General features: G+C 46.3%; 1 protein-coding gene across 6 annotated transcripts in view; it reads left to right on the plus strand.

Annotated features, from left to right (window-relative positions):
• The window catches only part of meiosin (meiosis initiator), an 82,059-nt gene that overhangs the window by 33,722 nt on the left and 31,251 nt on the right, over positions 1 to 17,086 (plus strand). For 5 of the 6 annotated variants that reach the window (XM_087984125.1, XM_087984131.1, XM_087984128.1 and 2 more), the window contains 3 exons: positions 7,225 to 7,330; positions 8,609 to 8,767; positions 12,470 to 12,751. In XM_087984125.1, coding sequence (XP_087840251.1) covers positions 7,225 to 7,330; positions 8,609 to 8,767; positions 12,470 to 12,751 — 547 coding nt within the window. The remainder of the gene's footprint in view (positions 1 to 7,224; positions 7,331 to 8,608; positions 8,768 to 12,469; positions 12,752 to 17,086) is intronic. The other variant, XM_087984129.1, reaches the window with a different exon arrangement.

Genomic DNA, 17,086 nt, shown 5'->3' on the forward strand with positions numbered 1-17,086 from the left:
ATTTGCATCTGTTCAGTCAGAATCTGATTTGGGGCAGCACGGTAACTCAATGCTTATCACTGCTGCCTCACAGTGCCAGGGATCTGGTTTCAATTCCACCCTCGGGCAACTGTCCATATAGAGTTTGCATGTTCTCTCTGTGTCTGCAGGGTTAGCTGGTGACCAGACTAGCAAACATCAGCCGCTGTCTCCATCAGTCTGGCCCTAAAACAGCAGAAGCATTGTCAGAGGAAGATCAATGTCAATGCAATTGGATACAATGTCAAGGCTGCTGGAAAGGAAGACCTACTCACTCAGCACTTCACAGTCAATCTGGTGATGCTCAATAGTCATGAACGTCAGAATATCCACAGTACCTGGTCTGCCCTTGAGTCCATCAGAAACAGTACCTGTGAGAAAATTTTCGTTAGCTCCATCAGGAAGCCTCGAGTCTGATTTGACAAGAATGACTCAGAGATCACACAGTTACTGAGTCGCAAGTGCGAGATATTTGGGAATTGGAAACACAAACAATATTCACGAGGTAGAAAACAGGTCACCAGTACAATGAAGGCCTAGGTTCAACAAAAAAAACCCATGAGCTAAAGAACAGCTGGAGAGTGAAAAAAAGCCTAACAAATCTGCAATTTATGGACAACTATGATGTGTGTGACTTGTTGAGCAAAATCTATACCATCTACAGCCCAAGGACCTAATCCACTGAGAGCTAAGAACGGAGTCATTCTTACAAAGGACAGAGAATTTGTTGAGCATTTGTTGGAAGGAACACTTCAAGGATCTCCTCAACCAGTCCTCAATATCATTCCATAGCATGCTACCCATCACCATCCTATCAGAATCCCAGCCCAAATGGGGTTGGAAAGACCACCTGACAGCCAAGAACCAACAAGGCCTCTGGCGCAGACAGAATCCCCAACATGATACAAAAATAGGACAGTGAAGCAGCCTAGGCATGTATTCACAGCCTCTGGAGGATCAGCTCAGGATTTTAGAGGATCTCTGAGACACTAATCATGGCCATCCTCAAGAGAGGAGATTAGACCATTTGTGGTAACTAAGTGGGTTATTCTTGTTTTCTGGCACAGGGAATGGGTGTATCAAAATCGTCTTCACTCATCTCCTCCTGCTGGTTGAAGAATTCCTGTCACGATGTAGATTCTGTCTCTCAGGAGGCATGGTGAACATTGGCTTCAAAGCAAGATAAGTGCACAGAGCTGCTGCAGTCCTTGCATATGGCCTTCTTTGACCTTACAAAAGCCTTCAACTCTGTCAACCAGAGGGGACATCTCAAATTTAATTACACACAGACATTTGTCACCATCTTCCTCTGCCTCCTCCCACCAGTGGATCCAACACAGATCCAATATGAGTACAAACTGGGATCAGACAAGTCTGTGTCATTACAGTAACGTTCTTCCCCATGTTTCTTGTTTCAACGCTTCACCCCATACCAATGAAACCTCCTGTTGGAGTGGAACTTCTCTGCAAGATGAGCAGAAGCTGCCCAACCTGTATAACCTCCAGTCCACAACCAAGATGACCAAAACCTCTGATGTTGAGCTACAGTATGCAGATGTTTACCTGTGCAAACTCTAAGACGCCGAGCCCCTAACTGTTGTTGATGCATTGACACGGTCATCTAAGAGAATGGCTGACGTCCAGAAGAATCCAGGTCCTCTACCAGCCAGGTCCCATTGTGCAACACTGCTGTTGATGATGAAACTAACATTGACTCCAATGTTTTATTATGATATTGTGTCATCTGGGGAAAAGTATGCCCGATAACAGAAGATCTAAAACCTAGTATAAAACTCATGGTCTCTAGAGCAGCAGTATTACTCGGCCTTCTGCATGTATCAGAGTCATGGACAATGTCCAGCAGACACCACAAATTCCTTGAGAAATATCACCAGCATTGCCCCCCTCAAAATCGTGTAAATCCAACAGCAGGATAGGTATTCCAATATCACAGTCCTCTCTCATGTCACTGTACCTAGCATCAAGGCACCAGTTACTGTCAATAGCTGCATTGGGCAGCCCCATCACCCCCATGCCTGAAGAAGACTCCCAAAACGAGCTCTCTACTCTGAGCTTCGTCACGGTTACCAAGAGTACAGAGGCAACGTTTCAAGGTTGTTGTCAAAATCTCCCCAAAGAAAATGCCATATCTCCACCAACTCGTGGGAATCTATAGAACAATACAGCACAGAACAGGCCCTTCGGCCCACGATGTTGTGCCGAACATTTGTCCTTGCTTAAGCACCCATCCATGTACCTATCCAATTGCCGCTTAAAGGTCACCAAAGATTCTGACTCTACCACTGCCACAGGCAGCGCATTCCATGCCCCCACCACTCTCTGGGTAAAGAACCCACCCCTGACATCTCCCCTATACCTTCCACCCTTCACCTTAAATTTATGTCCCCTTGTAACACTCTGTTGTACCCGGGGAAAAAGTTTCTGACTGTCTACTCTATCTATTCCTCTGATCATCTTATAAACCTCTATCAAGTCACCCCTCATCCTTCGCCGTTCCAATGAGAAAAGGCCTAGCACTCTCAACCTATCCTCGTACGACCTATTCTCCATTCCAGGCAACATCCTGGTGAATCTTCTCTGCACCCTCTCCAAAGCTTCCACATCTTTCCTAAAGTGAGGTGACCAGAACTGCACACAGTACTCCAAATGTGGCCTAACCAAAGTCCTGTACAGTTGCAACATCACTTCACGACTCTTGAATTCAATCCCTCTGCAAATGAACGCTAATACACCACAGGCCTTCTTACAAGCTCTATCCACCTGAGTGGCAACTTTCAAAGACCTATGAACATAGACCCCAAGATCCCTCTGTTCCTCCACCTCACTAAGAACCCTACCGTTAACCCTGTATTCCGCATTCTTATTTGTCTTTCCAAAATGGACAACCGCACACTTGGCAGGATTGAACTCCATCTGCCACTCCTCAGCCCAGCTCTGCATCATATCCAAGTCCCTTTGCAGCCGACAAGAGCCCTCCTCACTATCCACAACTCCACCAATCTTCATATCATCTGCAAATTTACTGACCCACCCTTCGACTCCCTCATCCAAGTCATTAATAAAAATTACGAACAGCAGAGGACCCAGAACTGATCCCTGCGGAACTCCACTTGTAACTGGGCTCCAGGCTGAATATTTACCATCTACCACCACTCTCTGACTTCGACCAGTTAGCCAGTTTTCTATCCAATTGGCCAAATTTCCCTCTATCCCATGCCTCCTTACTTTCCGCATAAGCCTACCATGGGGAACCTTATCAAATGCCTTACTAAAATCCATGTATACTACATCCACCGCTCTACCCTCATCCACATGCTTGGTCACCTCCTCAAAGAATTCAATCAGACTTGTAAGGCAAGACCTACCCTTCACAAATCCGTGCTGGCTGTCCCTAATCAAGCAGTGCCTTTCCAGATACTCATAAATCCTATCCCTCAGTACCCTTTCCATTACTTTGCCTACCACCGAAGTAAGACTAACTGGCCTGTAATTCCCAGGGTTATCCCTATTCCCTTTTTTGAACAGGGGCACAACATTCGCCACTTTCCAGTCCCCTGGTACCACCCCCGTTGACAGTGAAGATGAAAAGATCATTGCCAACGGTACTGCAATTTCCTCTCTTGCTTCCCACATATATCCCATCAGGCCCGGGGGACTTGTCTATCCTCAAGTTGTTCAAAATGTCCAACACATCTTCCTTCCTAACATGTATCTCCTCTAGCTTACCAGTCCGTTTCACACTCTCCTCTTCAACAATACGGTTCCTCTCATTCGTAAATACTGAAGAAAAGTACTCATTCAAGACCTCTCCTATCTCTTCCGACTCAATACACAGTCTCCCACTACTGTCCTTGATTGGACCTACCCTCGTTCTCGTCATTCTCATGTTTCTCACATACGCATAAAATGCCTTTGGGTTATCCTTGATCCTATCCGCCAGAGATTTTTCATGCCCTATCTTGGCTCTCCTAATCCCTTTCTTCAGGTCCCTTCTGGCTCTCCTGTATCCCTCCACTGCTCTGTCTGAACCCTGTTTCCTCAACCTTATGTAAGCCTCCTTCTTCCTCTTTACAAGACATTCAACTTCCCTCGTCAACCAAGGTTCCCTCACACGACCATTTCTTTCCTGCCTGACCGGTACATACATATCAAGGACACGTCGTATCTGTTCCTTGAAAAAGTTCCACATTTCCACGACATCCTTCCCCGACAGCCTATGCTCCCAACTTATGCTCCTCAGATCCTGTCTTACAGCATCGTAATTACCCTTCCCCCAATTGTAAAACCTACCCTGTTGCACGCACCTATCTCTCTCCATAACCAAGGTGAAAGTCACAGAATTGTGGTCACCATCACCAAAATGTTCACCCACTAACAAGCCCATCACTTGTCCCGGTTCATTACCGAGTACCAAATCCAAAATGGCCTCCCCTCTGGTCGGACAATCTACATACTGTGTTAGAAAAGCTTCCTGGACACACTGCACAAACACCGCCCCATCCAATCTACTTGATCTAAAGAGCTTCCAATCAATATTTGGGAAGTTGAAATCGCCCATGACTACTACCCTGTGGCTTCTGCACCTTTCCAAAATCTGTTTCCCAATCTGTTTCTCCACATCTCTGCTGCTATTGGGGGGCCTATAGTAAACACCCAACAAGGTGACTGCATCTTTCCTATTTTTCTGACTTCAGCCCATACTACCCCTAAAGGCAGATCCCCCTCGAACTGCCTTTCTGCAGCTGTTATACCATTTCTAATTAGCAACGCTACCCCCCCTCCTTTTTTACCACCCTCCCTAATCTTACTGAAACATCTGTAACCAGGAACCTCCAACAACCATTCCTGTCCCTCTTCTATCCACGTTTCCGTGATGGCCACAACATCGTAGTCCCAGGTACCTATCCACGCCTTAAGCTCACCGACCTTATTTCTGATACTCCTTGCGTTGAAGTATACGCACTTGAACCCATCTCTGTGTCCGCAAGTATTCCCTGTCAGTGCTACCTTCTTCACAGCCTCCCCACACACTTGGACATCCTGACAAACAGCTAACCTACTTGCTGGACTACAAGTCCGGATCCCATCCCCCTGCCAAATTAGTTTAAACCCCCCCGAAGATAGCTAGCAAACCTGCCCCCCAGGATATTGGTGCCCTTCTGGTTCAGGTGCAACCCGTCCTGTTTGTACAGGTCCCACCTTCCCCAGAATGCAGTCAAATTGTCCAAATACCTGAAGCCCTCCCTCCTACACCATCCTTGCAGCCATGTGTTCAACTGCACTCTCTCCCTATTCCTTGCCTCACTGTCACGTGGCACCGGCAACAACCCAGAGATGACGACTCTGTCTGTCCTAGCTTTCAGCTTCCAGCCTAACTCCCTGAGCTCTTGAATGACCTCCCCACCCCTCTTCCTACCTATGTCATTGGTGCCAACGTGCATCACGACTTCTGGCTGCACACCCTCTCCCTTAAGGATTCTGAAGACACGGTCCGAGACGTCTCAGACCCTGGCACCCGGGAGGCAAAAAACCATCCGAGAATCTCGCCCATGCCCACAGAATCGCCTGTCCGTCCCTCTAACTAGAGAGTCTCCTATAACTAGTGCTCTCCTCCTCTCCCCCTTTCCCTTCTGAGTCTCAGAGCCAGACCTCACGCTACAGACCCGGTCACAGCAGCTTACCCCTGCTAGGCTGTCCCCCCCACCAGTATCCAAAGCGGTATACCTATTGTTTAGGGGAATGACTACAGGGGATCCCTGCACTGCCTGCTTCCTCCCCTTCCCACCTCTAACTGTTACCCAGCTACCTCTGTTCTCTGGCGTAACTATGTCCCTGTAGCTTCTATCTATCACCTTCTCAGCCTCTCCAATAATCCTCAGTTCATCCAACTCCAGTTCCAGTTCCCTAACTCGTTCTGTGAGGAGCAGAATCTGACTGCATTTCCTGCAGATGAAGTCGGCAGGAGTATCGGTGGTCACCCCTACCTCAAACATCCGGCAGGAGGAACATTCCACTGCCTGCGCTGCCATTACTCTACACTTCGTCTCCAAAGCAAGAACACTGAGTAGCTTACCTGTGAACTTTAAAGTTAGGTTAGAGGAGGAGGATGGGAGGGAGCTCAAGGGCTGCCCAATTTGGAAAAGAAGCATCCAAGCATCTCCAACAAGTCCAAGTGGAGGCCAAGTTTAAACAGGGAAGGAACATGTGGAAACTCAAGCTGGCCACCCATCGAACCATTTGCACAAACACCACATGCTCCATCTTTGGCAGTGTGTGTGCATTCAGAATTGGTCTGTTTAATCAGTCACCTCAGGACCCACAACACTGAAGTGGAAGAAAATCATCCACGGAATTTGGGGACTATCTAATAAGGAGACATAATGTCTCGTTGTTTCCCTGAGGCTGGCGCATGTTAAAATGTCTTGTACTTTGCATTTAGCGTTTAACATTGAGGGAAAGAAGAAAGGCAGGATTTTGGTTAAATTTCCACTGTGAGGCAAAAAGCATAGGGTGGAAGTGAGATAAAAATCATGCCATACAAACAGGAACTTGCAGTGCTATGTCTATCTCTGGTTAAGGAACAGATAAATGCACAATTATGAAGTTCCCATTTATGTTGCTCAATTTCAACCTAAAACCATGGCTTTCCCCTTTTTCAAGTGCTGTATATATTCAGAATTTTCTGTTCTTACTTCAATTTTCTGGTATTTCTGATTTTTTTTTGTTTCCTCTCTATTGAGGTAGTTCCAAATATTGAGAGATCATGTCACCATCCACAATTACTTTCAACCATGACTGTCACTTCAAAGTCTGAACAGTATGGGGTCAAGCCCCATTCCAGAAATTCAGTGAGGTACTGCCTGAGTACAACACTGTTGGAGATACTCTCTTTCAGATAACACCACAAGCCATTGCCCTATCTGCCTGTTCAGGTGGATATTAAAGATCCCATTTTAAAAAATGCAGTGGACTTTCCTAGTGCATTATCCAAACATGTATGCCTGTGACCAAATGCAGGTTGACAAGTTGTTGAAAGACTTTTCTGTGTGAAATCTATCTGCTGTGTTTGTTCGTATCACAACTTGCAGTGTTTTACACAAACACTCAATTTGCTGTGAATCACTTTGGCATGTTCTTATTGATAGGAAAAATCCATCTTAATGCAAGTTCTGTTCTCTGTTACAGAAGGAGATTCTGAATCAGGTTTTGCGATACATTGCATTTCTTAACAGGCACATCAGCAATACCAAAAGCTTGTTGAAGGATCATTATGTGGTCATAGATGAAAGAGGTGAGTGTATGATATCTTCCAATGCCTTTACAAGTTTCCCAGAGATCATCTGAATTATCTCTGGTGATCTTTGAATTCCTAGCTTAGTGGACTAAATGGTCCTTTTCTTGTTGAGGACTTCTTTGTATTTTGGACTAACACAGTCACAACGTGGGCAGCAACAGGAAGTCCAGAACCTTTGAGAGTTTAGACAGCAAATCAGAGATTGTCTGTTTTTTCTTTACGCCTGGGTTATAGATAAGGCAAACATTACTAGATCTAGTTGCCCTTTGAAAAAGTGGTCACATGCTTTTTTCCTGATCCACTGCTTGAGAGATCTGCAAGGTTTTAATCCCAGTATGAAAATCTTAATCCCAATGAGAAAAAATTCAGGTTTGGATCTGGGCTGTCCCATCTAATAGAGCAACAAAAAGTCATCAATCAATAGTGGGTGGCAAGATGGCTCTGGGTTCGATTCCAGCCTTGAGTAACTCTCTGTGTGGAGTTTGTACATTCTCCCCGTGTCTGTGTGGGTTTCCTCTGAGTGCTCTGGTTTTGTCCCATAGTCCAAAAATGTGCAGATTAGGGTGAATTGGCCATGCTAAATTACCCCGTCGTGTGTAGGGTTCCAGGGATGGGCCTGGGTGTCACACTCTTCAGAGGGTCAGTGTGGACTCAATAGGCTGAATGGCCTGCTTCCGCACTGTAGAGATTCTACGATTCTATGACCTGGAGTCAGCTCAAAGATCAAAATACTGCACTAACTCCTGCTTTGCTATTCTTATCACCAATTCTTTCAAATGCAATTGAATGTCATATGCTCGAGTAAATCTGCTGGTTGGATAAGCTTTGAAAGACCATGCAACCTGAATTTTCCTACCTTTTTGGCAACATCTTGATAAGTCTTTCTATGACCTTGCTCCTTCCCCTTCTCTGGAGCATCCTCCAGTCCCAGAATTGTTTTCCTCCTCCATAATCCCCCTTCTGTTAGATTCCTATTGCCCAAAATTGGTGGGCTCAGCTTTAAACTGTCTAATGTACTAAAGTCGGAATTCTCGCCCTAAACCTCCACATCTCTCTCTCTCTCTGTTCAAAGAATGCTTCTCAAAACCTGCCTCCTTGACCAAGCTTTTTGAACCTAATACTCTTCATGTGCCTCCGTGTCAAAATTTATTTAATAACACTCTTGGAAAAGGCCTTGGGCATTTTGCTCCATTAATAAAGGTGATATTTAAATAGTTATTGCGCAATATATCTTCAACCAGTGAAGCAGACAGCCGGCAATTTTTTCTTTCCCAGAATATTGCTTAAATGGAGAGGAGTCTACAAGCCCAGAGGAAGCTACACAGAGTAACACAGAGGAGATAAGTCCTTTCTCCACACCTCCAAGCATCAAGAAAATGAGGTTGAGGAACATATGTCACAAGCCAAGGAAAAAGAAGTGGATGGAAAAAACAGGTACAATATTCTAGGCTACACCTCATCAGTTTTCCTTTTAGTATTTCTCAAGGTGAGGAGTGTCAATCAAGCAAAACTTTTCCTCTCCTGTCAGCTATGTAAACATTACCTGCTGAGCTGATGCATTAGTCATTCATGAACATTTCCAATTTAGTCACCAGTCTCAGCATCAAGCACTCCCAAAGAGTACAGCGCAGAACACAGACTAATACTCCATCCACATTGACCCCCATCTAAAACATCCAGACTGAATAGAGAAAAGGTATCTTGCCACGTGGTTGCATCAGCACTCCATGGGCAGGAATAGCATGGGTTAGATACAAACTAATGCTTCATGTGCACTGTCCCATCTAAAAGACGCAGGAAACCACACATTGGAAACAGCGTAAGGCTTTGGCAATTCTAGCATTTAATATACCCAGCCCAGGTATAGTGTAATGCTAACTCTACATTGCACCAGCCTCAGTACAGTACACCAACAAGGCAACCTCTATTTTCTCACAGTGTTGCCTTGTGGTTTGCTTTTATCCAATTCAGAGTTGTGTTAGTAGATTTTTAAAGTTGAGAATGCCCCTAATTCCTTCCGTGTTGGCAGTTTGCAGCTGGGTTGGGCCAACTCGTGAAGCTTTTAAAAGTGGCAGGCAAGACCATATAACAGGATTCTCAACCCACTGTTCCCTTTTCTGACAGTTTCATCAGTGCAAAGAAAGGATGTGGTTAGCCAGCCTGCATGCCTTCCTGGCGTCATTGCAGAGGGAAGTTCAAATTCTCTGCAATTTCATAGAATCCCTACAGTGTAGAAACAGGCCGTCGAGTCCACACCAACCCTCCAAAGAGCATCCCCCCTACCCCATCCCTGCAACCCTGCATTCACCAAGGCTAACCTGCACACCCCTGGATACTATGGACTATTCAGCATGGCCAATCCACCCGAACTTGCACACCTTTGGGAAGAACCCGGAGGACACACACAGGCACGAGGAGAATCTGCAAACTTCACACAGACTATCCAAGGGTGGAATTGAACCTGGGGGCCTGGCACTGTGTCGTAGCAGTGCTAACTAGTGTGCCACCCCAATGTTGCTGAAGTAGTTTGGTTCACAGCCAGAGGAGTCATAAACAATACAGTCCCCATTCTCGTGTGATCAACCAAATAAGGCAGTCAGCATGCTATTGAGATACCTCTGTAATCAGAAACAGCTATCTGTATTTCAAGGTGGTCTCATGAATGTTTAGCTGAACTTCAAGAGTGACGAATGCACTCCGCTCAGCATGTAATGTTTACATGGTTTACAGGGGAGTTAGAACTTTGTTTGATTGGCACTGCCATTACCTTGTAATACATATTTTTTTTTGATATGGCTTGTGTGGATAATCAGGCCAAAACTTAAGAGAAGTGAAGTGGAGAAGAGCTGCCTCACAGCGCCAGGGACCCGGGTTCGATTCCAGCCTCGGGTGACTGTGTGGAGTTTGCACATTTTCCCCGTGTCTGCGTGGGTTTCCTCCGGGTGCTCCAGTTTCTTCACACAATCCAAAGATGTGCCGGTCAGGTGAATTGGCCATGGTAAATTGCCCATAGTGTTAGGTGCATTAGTCAGAGGGAAATGGGTCTGGGTGGGTTACCCTTCGGAGGGTCAGTGTGGACTGGTTGGGCAGAAGGGCCTGTTTCCACACTGTAGGGAATCTAATCTAATCTAATCTAATCTAGTGCTATTGGTTTGATGTGATTGGTTGACACTTTTAATCGGTTGTAGTAGTTTTTGTCAAAACAATTTTCCTTCTGTTGTTAGTTTGAGTCATCTCAAAATACTTAGCAATGGCTTGTTGGTTGTGTATATACATAGGAAGAGTCGAAAGTGTGGTGCTGGAAAAGCACAGCAGGTCAGGCAGCATCCGAGGAGCAGGAAAATCGACGTTAAGAGCTTTTGCTCCTCTGATGCTGCCTGTCCTGCTGTGCTTTTCCAACACCACATTCTTGACTCAAATCTCCAGCATCTGCAGTCCTCACTTTTGCCTATATACAGAGGAACCTTGATTATCCGAAGGACACGGGCAGGCAATATTTCGTTCAGTTAGTTGAATTCCGGATAATCAAATGCCGGATAACATAGTTTAGCCGAGCATCAGGACCTTGCGATCTTGCCAGATAATCTGATATTTGGATAATTAAATGCTGGATAATCGAGGTTCCTCTGTAGTGGGTTCTCGGAGAGTGGATGTGGAGAATGCCTTGGGGCAATGGAAGGGGTATAGTATATATACAAGGATTGAAGATTTGAGGATACATAAAGGGAGAATGGGAGATAAGGAAAGGAATGGAGGGTACATGAGGGTTAATGAAGAGTTATGGGGAGCACAGTGAGTGTTTGGAGAGTGAAAGGTTGAGGGCCTGACAGTCATGGTTACAACTGAGTCACTGTCCCAGTAAATGGGGAAAGACCTTTAGCCTGTCAGCCTCATCATCAATTCACCTCTGCTGCTATGTACAAGAGGCAGCAGTTCTGATTCCATGAAACAAAAATATGGCAGGCACAGGCCCCTTTTATGGAGACAGATTTGTGGGAGTTTGCTGACTCCCACTTCCTTATTACTTCACAAAAATCTGCCCCCTAGTTTCTAACTGTAGCAATTGTTACTCCACTCATTGGAGTTTAGAAGAATGAGAGGTGATCTCATTGAAACATATAGGAATCTTAAGGGGCTTGACAGGATAAATACAGAGAGGATGTTTCCCCTCAGGGGAGAATCTAGGACTAGAGGGGTATAGGCTCAGAATAAAAGAGTGTTAATTCAAGATTGAAAAGCATAAGAATTTCTTCTCTCAGAGAATTATGAGTCTTTGGAAATCCTTGCTACAGAGAGCTGTGGAAGCAGAGTATTTGTGTCTGTTTAGATAGACAGATTGTTGAGCAGTCAGGGAATCAGGGTTATGGGGAAAATGCAGGAACATGAACATGAGGAATAATCTGGCCATCCTTGATCCTATGTTTTGAGGGACTGAATGGCCTACTCCTATTTCCTCAGGTCTTATTATTTTAGTGTTCTTGTCACATTGTCTTGAGAAAGTAATTAAAGTTCAAAGGAATGAAATGTAAATCTGACTGAGGTTTAGTCATAATAATAATGCCCACCACGTAATAATTCTCAATAAATTCACAAATTTACATTCAAAAATTATCAACTTCTCCAAAATGATGATGTCTATTTCAGAAAAAAAAAGCAGAGTTAAAGTTTCGGGTCCAATGATCTGAGTAGGGATCACTGAACTTGAAATGTTAACTCTGATTTTTCTTCACAGATGCTGCCAGACCTGCTGAGCTTTCACAGCAACTTCTGTTTTTGGTCCTGAGTTACAACATCCGCAGCTCTTTTGGTTTTTATTGACAATTTCAGAGACTTATTGAAATGATTCGCGTGTTGAAGATACTGAATATTTTTCTTCTGTGGTACATGCAGAAGTGTACATACATTTATAGATGTATAGTTATGTGTATTGAAATATTCTTGCCGCTTGTTGATTATGGTGTTTTGTGGGGAACAGCCATGGGTTTAGAATTAATATGCAGGATTATTCAGGAACATTCAAGGAGAGATCCACTGTTAGGCATCCACGCACCCTTGATTGAATAAGTCAGAGAAGAATAAAAGTTTGCAATTTATAAAGTAATGGTATGATTTTGCGCATTTTCTCTCTAACTGCAGAACGGAGACAAGGGCTGAAATCACGCCGCTGCCTCTACAATGAACCGACACTTGCCGATAATTACATGCGAGGAGAAGGCCAGCGGGAGGTCAGGATGATGTGGCAAGGATCATCTGTGGATACCTCGTCTTCCAGCTCCTCTTCACAGGATAACACTGCTATACCCCAAGGACGTACTGTGTTCCTTACCTTGTTGGAGCTTGCAGAATCCAGAGGCCTTGAAGAAACCAGAGGCCTTGCAGGATCCAGAGGCCTTGCAGGATCCAGCCTCAGAAACACAGGTGACTATTTAAAAGAGATTTCACCTTCACTGGAAGAAAGTTTAGTCAATGCGTAGAGTGACATGGAGCCAAGGTCAGCATTGGGATTAGCAGCAAGCGCCCACAATTTGGTACTATCAGTAGGTAGCAGGTATTCAGTTATGTGCAAACGTATTTAATTAATGGGTGTGTGTGTGTGTGTTGACTGACCACACGAGGGATCCCACCTCACCTTCACCTATCATGGCTATGTCAACAGGTGACAGAAACATTACCCACACAGACCCCAACTTAGGATCGAGAGCTTCCAGCTCTGCTGTTTGAGTTGTCAACTTGAGATGCTAGAGGTTGTCCCAGCTTGGAGTCAGGTCTCCAATCGTAACTCTGATGTTGGGGTGAATTACTCAGTCATCACTATGCAAACCAGGAATGTTGTTACCATGTACAGCTGGGAAAAGACCAATAGATCCATTAAGCTTAGTCTTTATCATCATTCAAAGTTTGTGAGAAGATTTGTAGCTCGGGTGCTCGTTGCTGTGGTTCTGTTCTTTATCATCATGGTCGCCCAGTTGTAAGAAGGATATTATTAAGCTGGAAAAGATACAGAAGAGATTTACCAGGTTATTGCTGGATATGTAGGAGAAAGTGAGGACTGCAGATGCTGGAGATCAGAGCTGAAAAATGTGTTGCTGGAAAAGCGCAGCAGGTCAGGCAGCAACGTGCTCCTTGGATGCTGCCTGACCTCCTGCGCTTTTCCAGCAACACATTTTTCAGCTATTGCTGGATATGGAAGGTTTGACTTATAAAGAACGGCTGGATAGTCTGGGACGTTTTTCACTGGAAGAGTAGGAGGTTGAGAAGTGACTTTAAAGAGGGTTATAGAAAGAGTTGATGGTAGTTTTTGTCTTTTCCCTAGGATGGGGGGGAGTGGGGGGGGGGTTTCCAGACTACGGGTCACATTCTTAAGGTGAGAGGAGAGAAATTTCAAACAGTCATAAGGGGCAAACTTTTCACACAGAGGGCAATTCATGTGTGGAATGAACTTCTAGGGGAAGTGGTATATGTAGGGACAGTTACAATATTTAAAAGACATCTGGATAAATACATGAATAGGAAAGGTTTGGAGGGATATGTGCCAGGAGCAAGCAGGTGGGACTAGTTTAGTTTGCGATTATAGTCAGCATGGACTGTGTGGACTAAAGATGTCTCTTTCCTACTGTATGATTCTATAATTAACTCCTGCTTGTAGTTAACAATCTGAGATAGTTAGGAATCATTTATCTCTTTGTGCTTACAACAAATGCACAGCAACTGCACGGGGCCACAACTCGCTTCAAGGATCAATCGAAGGTGCCTAACACTCTGCTTCTGTAGTACATATAAAAACACGCATTACCATGTTTATTTAAGCTATGCTGCACACTTGCTGATTAGGATGTTCTATTAGGGATGGAAAATAAATTCCATCCTTGTCATTCATTTTGTAATGTTAAATAGGGTTCGGGTTCTTATTCTCTAGAAAAGACAAGGCTGATAAGGATTGTTAAAATAATCAAAGGGATTTCACATAAGGGTATAAGACACAGGCACTATTTGGGACTTTTGTAGTGTAGTGGTGGTGTCCCTAGTTCTGAGCTAGGAGGCCAGGGTTCTGGTCCTACCTGCTTTAAAGGTGTGTCAAAACTTATTTGAACAGGTTAATTAAAAACATCTGTTAAGAAGCAGGAGCAGGTCACTTGACCATACCCTTTGATTCCTTTAGCCCTAAGAACTATATCTAACTCCTTCATGAAAACATTGATTTTTAGCCTCATCTGCTGTTTGTGGCTGAGAATTCTTCAGGTTCACCACTTTCTGGATGAAGATACATCTCCCCATCTCAGTCCTAAGTGGCCTACCCTGTAACCTTGGATGTGACCCCTGAAGGGTTACACCCAAAACAATGACTTCTCCACCTCCTGATGCTGCCTGGCTTGCTGTGTTCTTCCAGCCTCCTGCCTGTCCCTCCTGACGCTGCGTGCCTTGCTGTGTTCTCCCAGCTTCCTGCCTGTCCCTCCTGATGCTGCCTGCCTTGCTGTGTTCCCCCAGCCTCCTGCCTGTCCCTCCTGACGCTGCCTGCCTTGCTGTGTTCTCCCAGCTTCCTGCCTGTCCCTCCTGATACTGCCTGGTTTGCTGTGTTCTCCCAACTTCCTGCCTGTCCCTCCTGACTCTGCCGGGCTCGCTGTGTTCTTCCAGCCTCCTGCCTGTCCCTCCTGACGCTGCCTGGCTTGCTGTGTTCTTCCAGCCTCCTGCCTGTCTCTCCTGACGCTGCCTGGCTTGCTGTGTTCTTCCAGCCTCCTGCCTGTCCCTCTTGATGCTGCCTGCCTACTGTGTTCTCCCAGCCTCCCTGTCCCTCCTGATGCTGCCTGGCTTGCTGTGTTCCCCCAGCCTCCTGCCTGTCCCTCCTGATGCTGCCTGCCTTGCTGTGTTCTCCCAGCCTCCTGCCTGTCCCTCCTGATGCTGCTTGCCTTGCTGTGTTCTCCCAGCCTCCTGCCTGTCCCTCCTGATGCTGCCTGCCTTGCTGTGTTCCCCCAGCCTCCTGCCTGTCCCTCCTGATACTGCCTGCCTTGCTGTGTTCCCCCAGCCTCCTGCCTGTCCCTCCTGATGCTGCCTGCCTTGCTGTGTTCCCCCAGCCTCCTGCCTGTCCCTCCTGATGCTGCCTGCCTTGCTGTGTTCTCCCAGCCTCCTGCCTGTCCCTCCTGACGCTGCCTGGCTTGCTGTGTTCTCCCAGCCTCCTGCCTGTCCCTCCTGACGCTGCCTGCCTTGCTGTGTTCTCCCAGCCTCCTGCCTGTCTCTCCTGATACTGCCTGCCTTGCTGTGTTCTTCCAGCCTCCTGCCTGTCCCTCCTGACGCTGCCTGCCTTGCTGTGTTCTCCCAGCCTCCTGCCTGTCCCTCCTGATGCTGCCTGCCTTGCTGTGTTCTCCCAGCCTCCTGCCTGTCCCTCCTGATGCTGCCTGCCTCGCTGTGTTCCTCCAGCCTCCTGCCTGTCCCTCCTGATGCTGCCTGCCTTGCTGTGTTCCCCCAGCCTCCTGCCTGTCCCTCCTGATGCTGCCTGCCTTGCTGTGTTCTCCCAGCCTCCTGCCTGTCCCTCCTGATGCTGCCTGCCTTGCTGTGTTCTCCCAGCCTCCAGCCTGTCCCTCCTGATGCTGCCTGCCTTGCTGTGTTCCCCCAGCCTCCTGCCTGTCCCTCCTGATGCTGCCTGCCTTGCTGTGTTCCCCCAGCCTCCTGCCTGTCCCTCCTGATGCTGCCTGCCTTGCTGTGTTCCCCCAGCCTCCAGCCTGTCCCTCCTGATGCTGCCTGCCTTGCTGTGTTCTCCCAGCCTCCTGCCTGTCCCTCCTGATGCTGCCTGCCTTGCTGTGTTCTCCCAGCCTCCTGCCTGTCCCTCCTGACGCTGCCTGCCTTGCTGTGTTCTCCCAGCCTCCTGCCTGTCTCTCCTGATACTGCCTGCCTTGCTGTGTTCTTCCAGCCTCCTGCCTGTCCCTCCTGACGCTGCCTGCCTTGCTGTGTTCCCCCAGCCTCCTGCCTGTCCCTCCTGATGCTGCCTTCCTTGCTGTGTTCTCCCAGCCTCCTGCCTGTCCCTCCTGATGCTGCCTTCCTTGCTGTGTTCTCCCAGCCTCCTGCCTGTCTACTCTTTTCATCAGAAACATCCTTCCTACTTTTACCCTGTTGAGTCCTGTCAGAATTTTATGGGATTAAGTGAGATTTCCCCCCCCCCCCCATTATTCTAAACTCCAGTGAATATTGTCCTCATCAATAATGTGGGAGGAAGGAGATCTCTGAGTTCAGTATTCTATGTAATTCTCTGTAATTAGTTCTGTGCCCCTATGAATTAAGCTCTGACTCCCTGCCTTAACCTAACTATGCAAACCAAATCTAATCTTTCTATCATTGTAAAAGGCCTCAGTCAAATCTTCTTGCATCCTATTTATTGCAGCCATGATGTGGAGATGCTGGTTGTGGACTGGGGTGGACAAAATCAGAAGTCAGACGACACCAGGTCAGAGTCAGGTTCATTTAAAATCACAAGCTTTCAGAGCGCTACTGCTTTGTCAGATGAAGTCAGCCTCTTGAAGGAGCTTGTGATTTTAAATAAACCTGTTGGACTATAACCTAGTGTTGTGTGATTTCTGATTTTGTACTTATCATAGAGTGCCACCTTTCTGAACCTAATAACCTGAATATTGATAAAGAAAGAAAGGAGTTGGGGCCGAGATGAAAGGGATTTTTCACTTGATGTAAACATTCTACAAAACACTACAGCACATATGTTTAACCCTGAGATTTTCTACTCTGCTGAATTGCTTGACCTACGTCCTG

Source organism: Chiloscyllium plagiosum, unplaced genomic scaffold, assembly GCF_037043375.1.
Source record: "Chiloscyllium plagiosum isolate Xiang-an unplaced genomic scaffold, Cpla_swu_hap1 HiC_scaffold_47, whole genome shotgun sequence".
NCBI classification, from domain to species: Eukaryota; Metazoa; Chordata; class Chondrichthyes; order Orectolobiformes; family Hemiscylliidae; genus Chiloscyllium; species Chiloscyllium plagiosum.